Raw genomic sequence first — 16,445 nt, forward strand, 5'->3', positions numbered from 1 at the left:
TCACATCCACTACTTACCACTTCTCGGCGATCATCGGTATACGCTAGATGAATGATGAACATTTTGCCCTCGAAATTGATTTTGTGCACTTCCGGCCACCGGAAGTGCTGTGCTCTCCTTCCCGCTGCAAAGGTACTGATGCCGGAAAAATTGATGCCCAAATACAGTTGACTGCCCCGGTGGTCTTTAACCGGATGCGGATCGATCCCATAGGTTTCCAAACTGCGAGCTAGCCCAATGAATTCGTCAAAAGCGGCTACCGATTCCTGACCGGGTTCCCGTTTTTGGTGCAGTTCCATTGCTTTCTTCTCCAACTGTTCACTCTGCCTGAGAGCTATCTTCAGTGACGAAACGTATTCCCCGGTGTGGCTTTCCGGATCGTAATCTCCCAGTTCATCTGCGAATAAAAATCGAAACACATTAGGAGTGTTGTTCATGGATCATTAACTTAAGAGAATAATTAAATTTTCCGCATGTTATCGCTTTAACAGAATTTTCGTAGATCGCATTTAACTTAAAATTGTGAATCGCAACATTTCATACCTCAACTATGAACTTTTATGAAATAACTTTCTTATTTTTAATTTATTTTAATGAAAAAGTTGGTTCAATACCATCGAGTAAAGTAAGTTGAAATTTTAAATCTTTTTGTCTACTATACCTCAAGTACGATTTTTTCAACAGATTCTCAAAGTTTATCGAGTGGATCATTTCCGTACCTGTCTTGATGAACCGGATTATCCGATGCGATCAGTTGGAGTGACTGTTAAAAATAATAATTCTGTGCTACATATAAACAATTCTGTTCAGGTAACAGAGAACATAACAGGACCTCTAACGGTAATCAAAATATCGTATGAAATATCAAAAAATTAAAATATGTTTTGCCTATTCCCATAGCAAATTTCTTCGATCAGTCGTTGTGCGATGGACTTAACGGATTGCACCATTTTCAACGTGGCGATATCACCCAATCTTTGTCCAAAATTTAGAGATCCCAGTTTCCTAAGCAAGTTTCTTTCTGCTACAGATGTGATGTTTGAGTGTCCCATCAAACCAGTAAGTGATGACCTAGTTAGCTGTTTATAGGCACAGTACAGTAGTCTCTTTTAGGGATGGTACAATTTCACCAACGAAATACTGGATTTGAGGCCAGTGACCAGTCGGGTACCGGCTGGCGAATATCGCTTCATGACACAAACCAAGGTGGTGCAGGAGCTGACGCAAAGGGTTGTCTACTGTGTGGAAACCAAAACACGAATCATCAAAATCAAGAGCAGAAAGGTTTGATCCTGTAAGAGTACGTCAAGCTCAACAGCGATCAAAAACCGAATAGTTTTTTTCAGTGGTGTAGGGGAGATGAGGGCATAATGGGCACCTTAAAGAAAATGCTTATTTAACCATAGAGAACAGCTGTAATATGTGAATTACATCATTGTTTCGTGTTCCGACACTCAAATAGTCTATTGTCTAATTGGATGAAACTTGAAAAAGTAGATAAAAACGTTTAAAAATGCATTTTAAAAAATTTTGCCGAAAGCTGAAAACCAGTCACTGTAGAGGCATAATGAGAAACCCCCCGAGGCAGTATGAGCACCATTAATGAAGGCATAATGAGCATTTTCTGCCGGGGAATCTAGCAGCGAATTCGACTCGATGAAGTCAATTGAGTAATAGAGCTACAGCTCAACTTGTATCGTCTGACGATTTGGCCTATTGGTTAGATGTCGGAGAGATAATCAGTAGGCTCGAGTTCGATTCCTGGTGGAGGTGATTTTTTTTTTTCTTCATTTATCATTTATGATCATGATTGCACTAAACGGTGAGGCGTAGATTCATCAAACAAAGCAAAAACAAAATAATCTAGGTCTGTTTGTAGAATTCAAAGAATTAACACATGTTCATACATTATGTTTCTGGTGTTTTGTTTGACGGATGATGCTTTGATGCTATTAGCCGTATAATGTAACAATAAAAAAAATCAATCATGAATGGTATGTGCAAAAAAAAATCCCCTCGGACAGGAATCGAACTCGAGTCTACTGATTATCTCTCCGACATCTAACCAATAGGCCAAATCGTCAGACGATACAAGTTAAGCTGTAGCTCTATTATTCAGTTGACTTCATCGAGTTGAACTCGCTGCTAGATTCTCCGGCAGAAAATGCTCAATATGCCTTCATTGAAAGTGCTCTGTTCGCCTCTAGTGAACAAAATAAAGTAAAAACGCGTTTTACAATTGATTAAAGTGAAAAATCAAAAATTTTATGATGCTGAAAATTTAGAAACAATGTGTAGATCATGTTGCAGTGCATATATTTCAGATCAAGATGATTTAAAGGTCATAAAAGCTTATTTGGTGGTGCTCAAAAATTATAATATTTGCGTCACTTGAGAACCTAGCTGGTTATTATTTAATATTTCTGTAAATATGAAAAGGATATTTCTTTTTTGGTGAAAAATTAATACTATAGGTAGTACGAAACAAGTCCTCATGAAAATTTGTATAAGAAAATACGTACTTATGTAGAAAAATGGACTTCTCATTATGCCTCGGGTGCTCGTTATGCCCTCATCTCCCCTAGTTTTCAAATCTTACCAAAAATAAGAACTCAGGTTAATTTATCATTAAACTACTAAATAAATGAAATTCATTCATTTTGGGTTATCTGGAAACATATTTCGAAAATTAAAATATTCATTAATTTTGATAAACATTGTAAATTTGAATGATTTTCAGATGTTGTTCAAAGATGTTAAATTAATGAACCAAATCAAACCAGTTTAGGTTCATATAGCATCATACGAAAAAAAAATTAACACTTGAAATCGTGCACGACAGAGTGCTTTTCGCTATCAAATTTGTTTGAGATATTTTAAATATTATATAATAGTGTAAACAGAGAAATGAATTTAAAATTCTAGTGGTTCTACTTAACACAAACTACATAAAGTATTTTTTGTGTTTGTTATTTGTAATCGTCATACCATTTATGCAATATGATAAGTAGACCGCTGCAAGCTTAATATGGAAATTTCTAATTCTTAAATTTTTACACCTCCCATAACTTTTTTGGTTGTTTTTGCTGCCAGAAATAACAATAAAAATTTTGAAAGCGATCCATTCAGTCATGAAATAGTGAAACAAGTTTTAAATATCCCTTGAATCTAGCAGTACAATTCATGTGAACAAAACACAAACCTAACTTGTATCCCAGAAATGTTATTCGATGTTCTACAGAAAAAAAAAATAAAAATTATCTTTTTAACATTTTTGTGTTTTTGTCGATTTTTTTTAAAAAAATGTGTAACCGTAGGTTGAAAATAAAAAATCTCAAAAAACTGCTTTGCATAGCCAGAGAGTTTGTTGATTTATATAATCTTTGCAAAACACATTTTATGCAATCGTTGACAGCTCTAGCGAACAAGTCTTCCATTTTTCAATATTTTTTAATGGATTCAGATTTATTTTTATTTTGAAACGGTTATAACTTTTTCCGTGAAAATTTTGAGCTGCTTGTCATATTAGCAAAAAATTAAGCTAAAGAATACTCTAAACCAAGAATCAAAGACCGACTTCATTTCAAGCTTACTTGCTTTTTCTGGATGATTTAAAGTGCAAAAATTTCTTCTTCCATACAAAATTGAAACGCGTTGCGCTAACTTAGGAACCAACCAAATCATCTCAATTTTTACACTGATGCTTGGTGACCCAAAAGGCATTGAAAAAACCTATGGGAGCCAACAGTCATTTTTTTTGCAGAGGATTAATGAAAAGGTTTAATAAGTGACTGCCCATAGGGAACGATGACTCAACCGATATATTTAGAACATACAATTTGAAAAATGTAGGGGAATTAAAAGTAAAACAGCCATAACTCCATTTTTCGAAGCGTGCGGTGACTCAAACAGCCTTCAATCGATTCCTCTAAAATAACCCCACAAGATACAACCCATTTGGTTCAAAATTTTCACGTCCCAACAAGCTTTTTTTTGAGCTATTTGAATTTTTTTGGGAAATTTAGGGTAAATCAGCCATAACTCCTGTTTCCAATCCGTGCGGTGGCTCAAATAGGCTTCGTTGGATTCCTTGGAAAAAATCACATAGGATACAACCAATTTGTTTCAAAATTTTCAAGTCCGAACATGCTTTTTTCAAAAATCATTTAAAAAAGTAGGGAAATTGAGGGTAAAAACAGCCATAACTCCATTTTCCGAAGCGTGCGGTGGCTCAAACAGCCTTTATTGGATTTCTCTGAAAAAATCACACAAGATACGTCCCATTAGATTCAAAATTTCCAAGTCTTCATTAGATTTCTCGAAAAAAACAAGATATAAAACATTTGGTTCAACATTTTCAAGTCCGAACAAGCTTTTTCTGAAATAATTGAAAAATATAGGGTAATTGAGGGTAAAAACAGCCATAACTCCATTTTCCGAAGCGTGCGGAGGCTCAAACAGCCTTCATTCGATTCCTCAGAAAAAATTACACACGATAGGTCTGTTTTCGTTCAATATTCTCCAGTCCAAATCAGTGTTTTTCTGGAATGTTTACAAAATATAGAGGAATTAGGGGTTAAAAAGGAACTATATCTCCGTTCGTAAGCTTGTGCGGCTATGTCCAATCCGATTCTCCGGACATTTTCACATAAGGAAAGTATATTTTCATAGATTTGGTTCATGTAGGACGAAAGCTATTGAATTTCTTCGCGGTTTGTACACTTTTTTCCCCATTGTGCAGTGGTTCTGCGATAAAAAATTCTGAATTTCGGTCAGTACCGGCTGAGATTTTGGCACGGCCCATAATGTGTCAAAATACTCGTTAGGGTGGCAGCTAAATGGGTCATGTTTAATTTCGAAATTTGTAGATTGGCCCGAAAAACTGACTTGTGCAGAATTTCGGCTCGATCGAACTTAAGGGTGGCTCAAAGCGGTCGAGTTTTCGTTGTTTGGACACTCTAAAATCACCAAAGAGGTAACCAAAGTAAATCCGGAAATTTTAATTTTAATTTGATTCCAAAAGACTTAAAAGTGCACGAAACGCCAAGATCTTATGTTGTCTAGAAAAAAAAAATTTGGACAAAAATCGAATTTCTGGGACTTTTCCGAAAAACGACCGATTTTCCGAAAAACGGTTAGGTCCCAGAAAGTATATTTTGGGGCGAAAAATTTTCCGAGATAATACCAGATCTCGACGTTTCATGCATTTCTTAGTGATTTGGAATCGAAATTAAAATTTCGATTTTTTAGATTTCCTTTGGTGATTTTTTAAGGGTAAAAAACCAAAACTTAGAGCGCCCTGAGGCACCCCTTATTCGATCAAGATTTTTTTTCCCATACATCTATTGTCACCCTAGTGTTCATAATGGCTCTGTTAACTTTAAATTCTTAAAATAAAATTTGAATTTTTATGCCAAAAGACTTAACATTGCACGATTGATTTCCCTGGGCCCTCGGCTCAGGGGGGTCCTTAATGGAAAACATTTACTTTACTTTGTTCATATTACATTCTCTAACGTCTAGCATTCAAGGAAAGAAAAACAAAACCAGAAACTCTTAATTAAAGTGTAATACTCAACAGCTAAGAATCTCCTCGTAAAATAATATTCCGAATAATTTCACAGTATTATAAATGGAAGACCCCAGTTCTTATTTTTCACTATTTAGAAAATAAATCGCACTGCCTTAAAGGTCATTTTTCATGCATCACTTTAAATAATAACTTATTTTGTTAGGTACTTTATCGAGAACGTTAGCTTCGCAAATAAAAAAAAAATTCTGAACAAAAAATATTAAAGTGGCACGTTGTGACGTCATGGCTTTAATCACACGCATATCAAATACCGTAAACTGGGGAACTTTGATCACCGGGGTAACTTTGATCAACATGAAATTTTTGGAGATAATCATCATTAACAAATTCAGAAATTAAAATATCTTTAAACTGTTTTCTACGTTCGAAAGCCTAAAAATTGAGTTTCAAATAGGCAAAATTTGGCTTGTAGTTGGAGTTTTTTTTTATTACTTGAAATGTAGTTTCAAAGTTTTAAATTATCTGTTTTTTCGAAGACTCACAAACAAACACCTCTCCTGATAAAATGAAAGCATTAAGAAGCAAATAGGTTTTATATGAACGTTTAACTTTTTCCTTTGTATAGGTATAGTTTTAGAGTTATTTTCATGGTCATTCTATGATAATTTTTGGATATTAAAACAAAACAGACATTTTCTATGAGAAACTGCTGTATAAAACAAATGGCTTAAAGCCCTATCAAATGGATAAGTTTGAAAAACAAACATGGGAACAGTGGGAGAACCTAGGGAATTACATGATGGAAACATTTCATTTGTTTTTGAGGCCAAAAAATACTTAGGAATGTTTAAAATTTGTAATTTGTATGCAGCAACATTGTCCAGCTTTTGAGTATTTTTGTTTTTGACGTTGAAAAATTCAATTGAGTCCAAACAAAAAATCAAATGTTATTGATGTTTTAAGCCTTCTGCATTAAATGGCATAAAAACAATAATTTTAAAGATGTTGAGATACGTTAAAACCATAGTGATCAAAGTTATCCCGAAACATGATATCTGGTTTTGTAACTAACATTTAGTTATAGCTACTAATGTCGTTTGAATATTCTGCTATCAATGATCATGCTTTATAGGGGGAAGTTGTCTACTACCGGACACTTAACGTTTTTAAGCAACAACTTCAAACATAGATTTTTGTGAATATGCGTTCCTATACTGATTTGAAGAGAATCAATATTATGATCACTTGACTATATAAGAAAAAAAATAATTCACAACATATTCATGTGGTAAGAGAAACCATTTTATGTGAGTTTTTACTCATTTCCAAAAGTGTTGTCTATGGCCGGACACTACGAATTACTTCACCAAAGTTGTCAATTGTTCAAAAACGTAGCAAAATGACTGAAATCACTTGCACAGGTCTTGTGAGTACGTGTTTTCCTATACTGAATGTCCTGTGAAGCCAGTCATAAAATTTTTTTGACAAACCAGAATGAAACATGTTTCGAAAAAAAACTAGAGAAAAATTTTCTATGACCGGACAGCAAAATTTAAAGTTTCTCAGATGACCAAAATAATTTCGTTATTGAATCCTTATCTTCTGCTAACCATTTGAGGATGCTGTAGAGATGAAAAAATGAAAGTTTCATGTTGAAATCATCTATAATTTTGTATATTTTCTTATCAGGTCATAGACAACAATCTGGTGTCCGTCATAGACAAATTGCACTTTTTTTATATTTTCCTAATACTTCGTTTGAACTTCCGTTTTGTTATCTTAAATCTACTGTAGTCAAAAAATAACCAATCAACGATGTCGTTCATGTGTAGTTCAAATTTTACAAACCAAAAAAACTGACCACAATACAAATGCAAAGTTTAGGCGATCCTTTCCGTACTACTAGGCAAAAGCTTTATATGCCTATCATTATTGGTCTACCTGGTTGGCTGGTTGGCTACTATTTACTTTATTTCCATGGTATTGAAACATTATTAGGATATTGTGTTTTCGAAGAATCTATGTTGTCCGGCCATAGACGACTTCCTCCTACTTCTTACATCAGTTAGCATTTTAAAACTTTTTAGTGTTACAAAAAGGCAACTCCTTCCAAAATATTCGAAAATGGATTAAAAAAATGATCAATGTTCCCCCAGTTTACGGTACTATTTTATCAAGCAAAACAATTCCAACTAAAAAAAGCGCTATAAATTTTGAATTAACCGATATGTTTATTTTTGGTTTTGTACGCAATCTAATTTAAATTTTTTAAATAATTTACTGAAAAAAGTGCTCTGAAATTTTTAGTGACGTCACTGTGTAAGGGGTCATTCGCAATTCATTTATAATTTGTTTCACAAATGTTGATTTGAAATTATGATTTTTATTGTGATTCTGAATATAATCTGATTCTTCGTTTTGAATATCTCCATGGAATTTAAATTGAATTCTTTGGTTTATTAAACTTATTAAATTTTAAGTTATAAATCTGGAGTCGAAATGTTGCTTCACATTAATTATTCATTCTGCTTTACCAAGAAATCGATGATGAAATGAAAAACGATTTAATGTCTATCTTTATAATTTTCAAAACCAACCCTGTTTTATTGTGTGATAAAGAAATGTGAAATGTTAATCAGAACATTCATTTTCGATGAGTTGTAAAATTCCCCGCAATATTTGCACGTGATGTTTGAATATTTATTTTCCGAAGATATCAGAAACTATCTTCTACACAAACTCATTTAAATTTTCTTTGTATTATACATATATTTTCTGGGATGGTTTATGAAAAAAATAATCGATTCTTAGGGTCCCTTCGAAAAAAAATGTTCGAGCCCTCCGATGTCTTCATCCGGCCCTAATTAAATTGGAGAAACCTACCATCAATCATCTTAACAACATTTCCAAATAGCTCTATTACATATTGAAGATATCGTATATTAAATCCAAATACCTAAAAACACTAATCCCAGGATTAAAGTTAAGAATCAGCCGTTTCGCAGCTTTTCATATCACGGATTTGGAAAGAATAAACCTTAATCTATAAAGTAAAAATTTTAAATCAGATTTAATGTTTGTCTAAACTATTTGTAATAATTTCGAACCCTAATCAGATTGATTGAAACTTGGAATTTGCTTGTGATTCGATGAGCACATTTGCAAAAAATGATCTGACCCACTAAACAATTAACATTATCTGTGAAAATGATCCATATACGGTAGCCGATCACATTTAATTGCAAGTTACCTCGAGTTGTTGAACACGTTAAGATTAATTATGGATAGTTTTATCAGCATGAAATCTATTTTCTGATCACTGGAGCAAGTAATTAATTACACTTCCATATAAATACGGCACCGTTTTTCGGAACCAAATATATTGTATCAAAATGTTTCGGCTAACATTGCTTATCATTCTGTTTATTTCTCCGGCTATTGTAGTTCAGGTAACTTCATTTTGAGTATAAATTTGTGATTTTTTTCTAACCCTCATTTTGAAGGCTGCAAAATTCTACCAAATAGACAGCTACGAGGCACTGCCCCCTTTCAACGATGTCAAATTCAGCAATGCCAAAATCGTTGGCGGTCTGCAGACCATCGATTTCACTTTAACCTTTGAAGTGCTCCGTAAGGTTCCGAATCCTCTTCGGGTAAGTTAATAGATATTTCTACTTGAAAGTATTTATGAAATTAATTTTAAATTTTTAACAGTACCAACTTTCTGTGGAACGATGTGACACAAATAAAGCTAACTGTGAACAATTTGACGAGCTCACGTTTGATGATGTCTGTCCGATGTACAATCAATATCCGATCGTACAATCGTATGTTGGATTTTTCAAACCTCCCCTTAAGTCCTGTCCGTTTGAAATTGTAAGTTTTATTTCATAAATAACTGATTTTCGTGAGTAACCGAAACTGTTTCTACAGGGAAAGTACGAGGCCAAAAACGGTATCCTGGACATGAAACTTTTCGAGGCTTTTTCAATCAGTGGTTATCACTGGAAGTCGCTTATGACCCTTATAGATGGTCAGAATGTGACGGTCTTCCAGATCCGATCGGGTGTAACTATTTTGGAAAAGTAGCAAAACTTACCCTGTACAATGAGGGCTCCCAGTGCCGCAGCTTCCCCTATTGAGCAGTACAGTCGCCCATGCCGGAGGTCCCGTTTGAGCTGCTGAAAGAGCATCACCTTTCCATTCCCCGTCAGTCGGCAAGGATCGGCTGGATAGAATTTTACACGGAACGACAGAACCAGGGGGTCCACATCTAGATAAGTATAAAAGAAAATTGCAAATTTTAATTGGAAAATTTGAAACACAATTCAAATACATTTCAATGCATGTAAACTCAAATGAAATTGAATCATTCCTAGTAAACAGAGAAAAAACAAAATATGTAGCTGTCAATATGACAAAACAATAATTAATAATTTCTTTAAAAAAAAATAACCGAAAAAACTGAATGATGTGAAATTCCATTTGAAAAATGAATCAAATTACTGAATAAAGTATAGACACGGTTATTTCAAATCAAATTCACTGTTTACTAAAATGTTATACAACACATTCCAAAATACCTGCTCCGCTCCATTACACTATTCAAATTAAAGATTTTAATTACATAAGAGAAAATACCAAATAAAAACACACAAAAATAAATAATATTGCACGCTTCAAGTGCAGGATAACACGCAACATTAACGTAACTCATAGCGATGCATGATTCCACATACACAACCAGTCTCTTAGTTTAAATATAGAAATCCTTTTTGGACTGTACCTTTTACTTGTTTGATTATCGTTTTCGCCAAATCCATCCAGTGCTGCGTTTGTTGTTTTCCATCCAAAGGAAGGCAACGACGATGCATTCAAGGGCGATATAAAGAAAATCAAAAGAAAATTGGTACATACAGCAACTATAATATAAATATTCAGTAACGATGATGGAAGAGGTTCTCAGGGAACACAACGTTCCCGTGTTGTGCATTTTCATTGGCAGATTTCCTTGAGACTGCATCCAGAAGGGGGAAAACTACTTAAGGTTAGTTGTCTTCTTCGGATCTCTACATATATGTAGATTAGGATGGCAGCCAAATGGATCATGTCGAATTTCACATACCAACCATATACATTTGAGTGCCCCAAATAACCCAACATTTGAAAAAGTTTTGCGCTGCAGGCTTAAATTGATCCTAGGCCTAGTATAAGGTCTCAGACCTAATTGAGGCCAGATCGGATCACGAGAAAGGGTCGCTCAACGAACTTAAAGTTTGTATGGGATTTTGGGATATTTTGTTCGGGAGAAACATGAAAATTCAGTTTTTCATAAACAACTTTGGTTCCCTTCGGCCGATTTCTTTTGAAAACGGTTTGTCTTAAAGCCTAAACTATGACAAATATTTCATCCAAAGACTGCATTTCAATTCAAACTGAGGCCATGAATTGTGTTCAAAGGTCAAAAGAATGATGCTTAGGAATAGCAGCTCATTCGCGATACACAGAACAGATGTTCTCTCTTTCAATGTCAATGACGGCGCCGGCCACGTCCTAGTGGTCAATAGATAGTTGGAAAAAATAGAGAAACAGATGAAAGACATAAATTTACGTTTTAGGACCGAGGTTACCTCTGCATTCTAGCAAATAATTTTTGTTGGGAATTTAGGGAGAAGGATGTAATCAGGAGACGCTATTGACTGGTGTGATCTAATGTTTTGTTTCTTTTTATCCTACGCTCTTATTTTTAATACGTTAAACTGCTTCATAAGTATAAAGTATTTATTCGTTGGAGTTTACTTAACAACTTAAAGATTGTTAAATCCTTTTATTATTTTCCTAGACTTAAAAAACTAGGTTTATGATTGTTTTCAGAAAACTAACTAAGTTCCAAAAAGTCGATTTTTGATAAAAAAAAAAAAAAATCGAGATAACACCTGATCTTGACGTTTCATACGTTTTTAAGTCATTTTGTCGATTTCTTTTGGTCCCCCCTTTGGTGATTATTAAAGGTGAAAACCGAAACTTTGAACGCTTTGAGGCACCCCTCAATCAAGTTCGAGCGAGCTGAAAATTTGCACAAGTCGGTTTTATGAGCCAATCTACAAAATGAATACGGTTGGTTTTTAGAACTCGACCATGAACTTTTTCCCATATATCCGTGGCCACCCTAATGTAAAAAAAATATCTTTCTAAGCCGCAGACGTATTAAAAACAATTCTTTTTGGAAAACCATATCACACATTTCGACATATCTGATAAAAATATGAAGGGGAGATGAGGGCATAATGGCCACCTTAGGGAAAATGCTTATTTAACCATAGAGAACAGCTTTAACATGTGAATTACATAATTGTTTCCTGTTCAGACACTCAAATATTCTATTGCCTTATTGGATGAAACTTGAAAAAAAGAAGATAAAAACGTTTAAAATGCATTTCAAAAATGTTTGCCGAAAGCTGAAAACCAGTCACTGTAGAGGCATAATGAGAAACCCCCCGAGGCAGTACGAGCACCATTCATGAAGGCATAATGAGCATTTTCTGCCGAGGAATGTAGCAGCGAATTCAACTCGATGAAGTCAACTGAGTAAAAGAGCTACAGCTTAACTTGAATCGTCTGACGATTTGGCCTATTGGTTAGATGTCGTAGAGGTACGTAATCAGTAGGCTCGAGTTCGATTCCTGGTGGAGGTGGTTTTTTTTTCATTTATTATTCATAATCATGATTGCACTAAACGGTGAGGCGTAGATTCATCAAATAAAGCAATAACAAAATAATCTAGGTCTGTTTGTAGAATTCAAAGAATTAACACATGCTCATACATTATGTTTCTGGTGTTTTGTTTGACGGATGATGGTTTGATGCAATTAGCCGTATAATGTAACAATAAAAAAATCAATCATGAATGGTATGTGCAAAAATAATCCCCTCAAACAGGAATCGAACTCGGATCTACTGATTACCTCTACGACACCTTACCAATAGGCCAAATTGGCAGACGAAACAAGTCAAGCTGTAGCTCTATTATTCAGTTGACTTCATCGAGTTGAATTCGCTGCTAGATTCCCCGGCAGAAAATGCTCATTATGCCTTCATTGATAGTGCTCTGTTCGCCTCTAGTGAACAAATTAAAGTAAAAAAGCGTTTTAAAATTGATTAAAGTGAAAAATCAAAAATTTTATGATGTTGAAAATTGAGAAACAATATGTAGATCATGTTGCAGTGCCTACATTTCAGATCCAGATGATTTAAAGGTCATAAAAGCTTATTTGGTGGTGCTCAAAAATTATAATATTTTCGTCGCTGGTTATTATTTAATATTTCAGTAAAGATGAAAAGGATATTTCTTTTTTGGTGAAAAATTGATACTATGGGTAGTACGAAACAAGTCCTTATGAAAATTTGTTTAAGAAAATACGTACTTATGTAGAAAAAAGGAGTGCTTATTATGCCCTGGGTGCTCGTTATGCCCTCATCTCCCCAATCTGATTTTAACCCTAATCCATAGGTCGGCAACCTGCGGCTCTTTGGATGTATAACTGCGGCTCTTTAGCTCAATGTGTAAACATTTTGAAAATCCTCGATATTTTCTAGAGTAAACGGACGCAACATAAGTTTTCCTTAAGTTCAGATAATATTTTCCAGGATTAAAAAAGAAACCAAAAAAACAACTATAGAACAAATTAATAGCATCTTGTGAGTTTGCAATCAAGGTGAGATTTAGAAATCAGTTAACGTTCTTCATAAAGTCTGATATAGCATTTGGAAGCCTGAAGAAATTTTTCTTCGGTGGTATAGGAAGTTTTCCGTTGAATTTGTTTTCTTTGTTGTTCTCATTTAATCGGATAAAAACCGAGCATTTTTTATTCGTCAAATAAAGTCCTCACTGTTGAGATTATAAAATTGAGTTTGTTTTTCTGAATTGAATATTTTAAAAATAAATTTTCTTCACCACCGTTCTGATCAAATATGAATATCAGATGATGATTTTAATAGTGCTTTGAATACTGATAATAATTGTTATGTGCATTAAAATTTCTTTCTTAAAACTTTTTGTTTTTAATTTTTTCAAATATTGAATTCCCTCTCTCAATGTTCCTTTTCAAATCTATGTAAGCATTTCACAAATTTTCAAAAATTCAAGTTCTTCGTTCTAAGGAGGTTTTTTTTCATTTATTATTCATAATCATGATTGCACTAAACGGTGAGGCGTAGATTCATCAAATAAAGCAATAACAAAATAATCTAGGTCTGTTTGTAGAATTCAAAGAATTAACACATGCTCATACATTATGTTTCTGGTGTTTTGTTTGACGGATGATGGTTTGATGCAATTAGCCGTATAATGTAACAATAAAAAAATCAATCATGAATGGTATGTGCAAAAATAATCCCCTCAAACAGGAATCGAACTCGGATCTACTGATTACCTCTACGACACCTTACCAATAGGCCAAATTGGCAGACGAAACAAGTCAAGCTGTAGCTCTATTATTCAGTTGACTTCATCGAGTTGAATTCGCTGCTAGATTCCCCGGCAGAAAATGCTCATTATGCCTTCATTGATAGTGCTCTGTTCGCCTCTAGTGAACAAATTAAAGTAAAAAAGCGTTTTAAAATTGATTAAAGTGAAAAATCAAAAATTTTATGATGTTGAAAATTGAGAAACAATATGTAGATCATGTTGCAGTGCCTACATTTCAGATCCAGATGATTTAAAGGTCATAAAAGCTTATTTGGGGGTGCTCAAAAATTATAATATTTTCGTCGCTGGTTATTATTTAATATTTCAGTAAAGATGAAAAGGATATTTCTTTTTTGGTGAAAAATTGATACTATGGGTAGTACGAAACAAGTCCTTATGAAAATTTGTTTAAGAAAATACGTACTTATGTAGAAAAAAGGAGTGCTTATTATGCCCTGGGTGCTCGTTATGCCCTCATCTCCCCAATCTGATTTTAACCCTAATCCATAGGTCGGCAACCTGCGGCTCTTTGGATGTATAACTGCGGCTCTTTAGCTCAATGTGTAAACATTTTGAAAATCCTCGATATTTTCTAGAGTAAACGGACGCAACATAAGTTTTCCTTAAGTTCAGATAATATTTTCCAGGATTAAAAAAGAAACCAAAAAAACAACTATAGAACAAATTAATAGCATCTTGTGAGTTTGCAATCAAGGTGAGATTTAGAAATCAGTTAACGTTCTTCATAAAGTCTGATATAGCATTTGGAAGCCTGAAGAAATTTTTCTTCGGTGGTATAGGAAGTTTTCCGTTGAATTTGTTTTCTTTGTTGTTCTCATTTAATCGGATAAAAACCGAGCATTTTTTATTCGTCAAATAAAGTCCTCAATGTTGAGATTATAAAATTGAGTTTGTTTTTCTGAATTGAATATTTTAAAAATAAATTTTCTTCACCACCGTTCTGATCAAATATGAATATCAGATGATGATTTTAATAGTGCTTTGAATACTGATAATAATTGTTATGTGCATTAAAATTTCTTTCTTAAAACTTTTTGTTTTTAATTTTTTCAAATATTGAATTCCCTCTCTCAATGTTCCTTTTCAAATCTATGTAAGCATTTCACAAATTTTCAAAAATTCAAGTTCTTCGTTCTAATTTTGAACATGAGTTCAAGTGAACAAAATTTTCAAGTTTGTTAAAAAATATTTTTGTGAACCCGGAGCTGAGTGTTTGATTTAATTTTAGAATTTCATATATAATAAGAATATTTTTAAGTTATTTATTCGAAGGAGCAACTTTATTTGGTAAAGAAGCATTTTCTTCCATAAACTTTAATATATTTTCTTACAACTTTTACATCCTTTTTTTATTCTAAACTTAATTCCTTTATCATGTTTCTGCAATTATTTTTAAAACGTCATGACTGTTTTAAAAGTTGATTTTGATTTCTGAGTCTTTATCAGAATTTTGGTTTTGGTTTGTTCTATCAAAAAAAACTTCAAAAAACTAAAGTTTGAATTAAAAAAATCGGTTTGTTGAAAAATGAAACACAGCGATGCAATGCCAAATCTAGATGTCTATTATTATGTAGGATTTTATATTGTACACGACGATCCGAGATATCTACCAAAACATTCATTGGACCCCAGCATATTTCTACATCATCGGATGAATCTATTCGTGATGATTCAAAAAATCGAAAATACACTGAAAAACAGCAAATCTGTCAAGAATTAAAAGTATTTAAAACTATTTTTTTGACTGTTTGAAACATTTGAAATAATTTTGTTTTGAAATATTGAAATATTAAAATAAACTTATCACACAACGAATCTTATATCATTATAATCGGTTAACATTTTCGGCCAAATTTAAAATATGAAGTACTCATAGAACACGATATATTTGAGACTCAGAAGTTTAGACATTATTTTTAAGGTTTCATTAGTGTGGAGAAGAATCAACTTGAAAGGGTTTACGATTTTGAACAGAATTGAGAATTTTAACATAAATTTTCGTTATCGAAAAATATTATTTTTGAAACCTTTTTTATATTTTACCAGAAATCAAAATGAGAACTAGAAAGCTGAATCGGAATGCTTGTAATAAAAAAAATTAAAATAAATTGTATCACCGTATTATCTGACTACATCTCGAGACCGATCGTAAAACTTTGTTTTTTTTTTTAATGTCTTTATTATAGAGATTTTCAGCTTTCAGCTGGTTCATCTCTTTATAAAAAACTTTGTCAAATTTGGACTTATTTTTTTCAATCCGTTAAATGAGCATTCATGAATTAAAATTTGTTGGTTTATTTATTCTAATTCCCGGAAATATTTATCTTCTTGAAATAATAGTTTTATGCGCATAACAAACAAATTTAACGGATGTTCAAACCAAAAAAAATAGGCGTTTTTGTAAAATTTGAAGAAAAAAAGTGA

The 16,445-nt window shown here is 33.3% G+C and overlaps 1 protein-coding gene across 1 annotated transcript in view; it reads right to left on the reverse strand.

Annotated features, from left to right (window-relative positions):
- The window catches only part of LOC129744551 (FERM domain-containing protein 5), a 52,177-nt gene that overhangs the window by 12,684 nt on the left and 23,048 nt on the right, over nucleotides 1–16,445 (reverse strand). Inside the window, exons 3-5 of the mRNA XM_055737131.1 lie at nucleotides 10,320–10,362; nucleotides 9,633–9,806; nucleotides 18–397 (exon numbers count right to left, since the gene is read on the reverse strand). Coding sequence (XP_055593106.1) covers nucleotides 18–397; nucleotides 9,633–9,806; nucleotides 10,320–10,362 — 597 coding nt within the window. The remainder of the gene's footprint in view (nucleotides 1–17; nucleotides 398–9,632; nucleotides 9,807–10,319; nucleotides 10,363–16,445) is intronic.

This window comes from Uranotaenia lowii, chromosome 2, assembly GCF_029784155.1.
Source record: "Uranotaenia lowii strain MFRU-FL chromosome 2, ASM2978415v1, whole genome shotgun sequence".
Lineage (NCBI taxonomy): Eukaryota > Metazoa > Arthropoda > Insecta > Diptera > Culicidae > Uranotaenia > Uranotaenia lowii.